Below are 4,024 nucleotides of genomic sequence, written 5' to 3' on the forward strand. Positions count from 1 at the left end.
GCTGTCTCACTGTGTGGTGAGGAGGCTGCAGCGCCTCAGACTCTGCGTCACACGGATAACACCAAACCAAAACACAGCATATTGGCTCCATGTATATTAATGCTCTGAACTTCCCATATGTGTTTTTGGCACCATGTTTTTTTTTCTTCCACATTGTTTACATTTGATCCCTGCTGAACTTTATGGAATGGAAATTTTGTGAAAGCGGTACAAACAAATTTTCGTTTTGTATAAACTCTGTATAGAAAATGACAATAAAGTTTGTCTAAGTCTAAGGAAATCAGGATGGACTGAGCTGATGAGTAAAATGACCTCATAATAGAAGGTAACTTTCAGTACTTTCAGATAATTGTTGTATATGTGATATTCCTGTTCCACTCCATGCTCCATAGGCACTTTGTTTGTCTTTAGTTTGGTTTTGTTTTTCTTTTTTCTTGTTTCCTTTTTACTTTGGTTTCTATGTTGTTGTTTTCTTGATATATTCAAAAGGGATAGAAACTGATGTATATCTGTAACTTTCTTGATTTGTATGTTTATCTGTATGCCAAAAATACTTAAAGCCTAAATAAATGAATAATTTATTTCTATTATTTAATTACTAAATAAAATTTGATAAACTAGAAAGATGATAAGATTTAATTACCTCCATTAACATAGCCACTGTCATCGGCCCCACCCCTCCAGGAACTGGAGTTATGAATCCTGCTCTCTGATTGGCTGAATCATAGTGAACGTCACCAACCACCCGTTTACCGCTGGCTTTGCTCTCATCTGGAAAAGTTCAAAGGTCAGGCTGCTATCCATCCCACAGGGAGCTGACTGAGTGGTTGTTGGATGGATCCACTCAACCTGGAACGTGATTGATTCCACAGTCGATGACCAAAGCTCCTTCCTTCACCCACTCCCCCCTCACCATCTCTGCTCTGCCTGCTCCCACCACCAGGATGTCGGCCCGCCTCACCTGAACACGGGGGACATAACATCCACTAATAAACAAGTGGCGCGTGGCATTCTGTGATCCAGATGTGACTCTGTAAGCTCACCTGCTCAGGTAGGTCTGGGGTCTTTGAGTGACAGGTGGTCACTGTGGCATGGTTCCAAAGCAGCAGGTCATGCATGGGAGCCCCGACGATTTTACTGCGACCGATGACCACAGCGTGTTTGCCTGCCACTGACACACCTGCACAGAATCCTAAAGTCAAGGTGTGATGTCATTGTGAGAGAGAAATGACTGATAACTAAGCATACTAACTCTTGGCGGTCATTGTGAGGTCAACAGATACAACAAAGAATGTCTGAGGTGTGTTAATGACTAAATATAAAAATCTCCTAAAAGCTTCTTCTGTTTATTGGCTCTAACCTTAGATTTATGGCCAGTGGGGAAGTAAAACAGGATGGGTTGGACATGACTTCCTGTAAGTCATATGTCAAATGAAGCTTTGCTATTGATTCCTTGTGGTTTTCTCTTTTTTTAAAGTTCTGCATCATTCAAATGTCATGATTTTGGCTCTAGTGTTGGTCTGATTGACCATTCGACACACCTGCTTCCTGTTATTGTCAGCCTCCATCCGATCGACCTGCACTTCTGAATATAAAACCTGCTCTAAGACCAGTCACTAGTGCCAGATTAGTGAGAGCCATTGGTGAGTGTAATCCACTATTTCTGAAAGTCTGTCTGCCTGTTTCTGACCTGAATCTGACCTCTGATTCTCTGAGCTGGCCTAAACCATGTCAGACCTGTTTAGTTGTGCTGTTTGGATCTCTGACCCAGTTCTGTGTCCTGATTAAGATTTCTGATCAGCTGCTGCTGACCCTCGATCTGTTCTCAGAGTCTGGTTATTCCTCCTGATCATCCCACCTGACTGAGTGACTATCCATTAGCTGCCTGTACCGTGAGTAAATTCTTCCAGACGCTGGTGTTTCAGTCTCGACCTGCAGTGGTTTACATTTCAATATACAGTTTTATGCTAACTGATCTCACCTGGGTGAATTCTGGGTCCTCTATTGCCGTTCGCTACATAAAAGGCCAAAACTGGATTTGTTTCCGGGGAACAAGATGGTTTCTTATTAGATAAGGGATTCTGGGCTGACAGTAAATATTCCTGTTGTTCAAACCAATGTTCTTATTAGCAAAATATAACATGAATAATATCTGAATTCTAGGCTTGGGATTTTATTTTGAAGGTACAAAGCTAGCAAACCTGGCACTATGTGGAAATGGAGAAAACATGGAACAGTGAAGAACATTCCCAGGAGAGGCTAACCTCACAACCCCCACCCCCATAAGACCTTGCCTGTTCAGAAAGGCCAACATTTCCCTCTAATGACCCCCTTTCAGAGACATAGACAGGTATTGGGCATTGCAGGCTAACAAAGAACCCAAATGTCTGCTCATTCAAAAGGGCCGGACCAATTTATCCATTTTAATTTGGATGTTTTCTAAGCCTAACCCAAGGCTTTGTTGGGTTACTGTATAAAGCCTGGAACTTAACATTATTTCTGACATTTTGAATTGAAAAAGTTTCCTTCTAACTTGGAAACAAAGTCCAGAAGGTTGTTTTTTAAGTTTTGTGGGATTTCAATATTTTGGTTTAAGGCGGGACATATTGCTCTGACCCTAACCCTAAAGCAGGAGCTACCCAGGCTAATGCCGAGCAGCTCAGGAGGCCGAAGCATAGCTGCTGTTATCCTACCTATTTGTCAGATTCCAGGATTTCATCTTTGAAAGAGGAAGAGCAGGAACATAAAATCCGAAGTTATTACTCATGGTGTCTGCTGTTATTTCAATTGTTTGATTTGATTGCTGTGATTGGTTATAACCAAACCATTAATCTTGCTGCCAGGTTAGCATGTGGAGTGCGACCAACACAGCAGTCCAGAAACCTACCATCATACCTACAGCCAAACACAGTGATGGTTGCATTGTAGCGGCTAAAGTGGACTTTTAGTTTAAATAAATAGAAATTGCTTAAAAGGATAGATAATAATTTAACTTGAATTTCTAATTTCATATATAGATATATTTCATGATTAAAATGATAAATATTATATGTACAAAGTTAGAAGAATAAGAATTCATGTTTATAAGGTTACTTAGATTTTGGATTAAAAAATGTGTACTGTCGCTTTAAGGACGGAAAGCCGGCTTCCTCAGCCTCTTCATTTTTATTTTTAGATTGCAAGGAAGGAAGCAAACAGTCTTCTTACCTGTTGCTCTTCAACTTTATGACAGACTTTAAACCCTTTTATTTTGATCATAGGATATTTTTGTTAATTCCTGTAAGTTTTGTAAGCTTTAAGAAGAACACTAACCTTCAGTTTTCATCTTCAAGACGTTGTGGAGTGGATTTATTTTAATTACATGGACATTGACAGTGGAAATGGTAACTTTGGTTCGGAGAATATCAGCGTAAGAAATAGCACTTTCCTCACAGTCTCACCAAGATCAAACCTCTACAAGCATGATGGCCTGGGACGCCTTGTACTCAGAATGACTCGCTGTAACTCATGGAGCCACATATTCAGCCATCAGTCTAGACGCAGAAGGTCCAACCATCACAGGAGAAAATCGGAACATTTGGATTGTATACGTCCACCTCTGAATGGCGACAAAAACCAAGCTTAATAGATGCCTAGTCCAACTCTGGATTTAAATCTGAGAGTTTGTGTAGCATTCCCTCAAACAGGCCATTAGAACTAGAAACACACATATGGCTAAATTAGAACATCTGCACAAAGCAGAAAGTCCCCCTAAGTGATTTTTAATAAAATGTTGTTTTGAAAACATTGCTTTGTGTTTAGTTTTTGTTGTGTTTTTTCTCTCTTCATTTATGGGAGTGTTTGCATAGCGCCACCTGTCTGTCGGATGAGCTCCATGCAGCCGTTGGGGGTGCAGGGGATGAAGCAGTCATTCAGATCTCCTCGAGACAACTTTCCAGCATTGATGCAGCTCAGGCTTGGGAAACAGATGAGGACAGATTGAACCTATGAAACTCAAACCATCACAGTTGTGACTGGGTATTCG

At 40.8% G+C, this 4,024-nt stretch overlaps 1 protein-coding gene across 1 annotated transcript in view; it reads right to left on the minus strand.

Annotated features, from left to right (window-relative positions):
* LOC107105141 (C-1-tetrahydrofolate synthase, cytoplasmic-like) overlaps positions 1-4,024 on the minus strand; it is a gene marked incomplete at its 5' end in the record, with an annotated part of 13,621 nt that overhangs the window by 3,459 nt on the left and 6,138 nt on the right. Inside the window, 4 exons of the mRNA XM_015405263.1 lie at positions 644-771; positions 850-961; positions 1,044-1,180; positions 3,855-3,955. Coding sequence (XP_015260749.1) covers positions 644-771; positions 850-961; positions 1,044-1,180; positions 3,855-3,955 — 478 coding nt within the window. The remainder of the gene's footprint in view (positions 1-643; positions 772-849; positions 962-1,043; positions 1,181-3,854; positions 3,956-4,024) is intronic.

This window comes from Cyprinodon variegatus, unplaced genomic scaffold (genome assembly GCF_000732505.1).
Source record: "Cyprinodon variegatus isolate N-32 unplaced genomic scaffold, C_variegatus-1.0 Scaffold2092, whole genome shotgun sequence".
Lineage (NCBI taxonomy): Eukaryota > Metazoa > Chordata > Actinopteri > Cyprinodontiformes > Cyprinodontidae > Cyprinodon > Cyprinodon variegatus.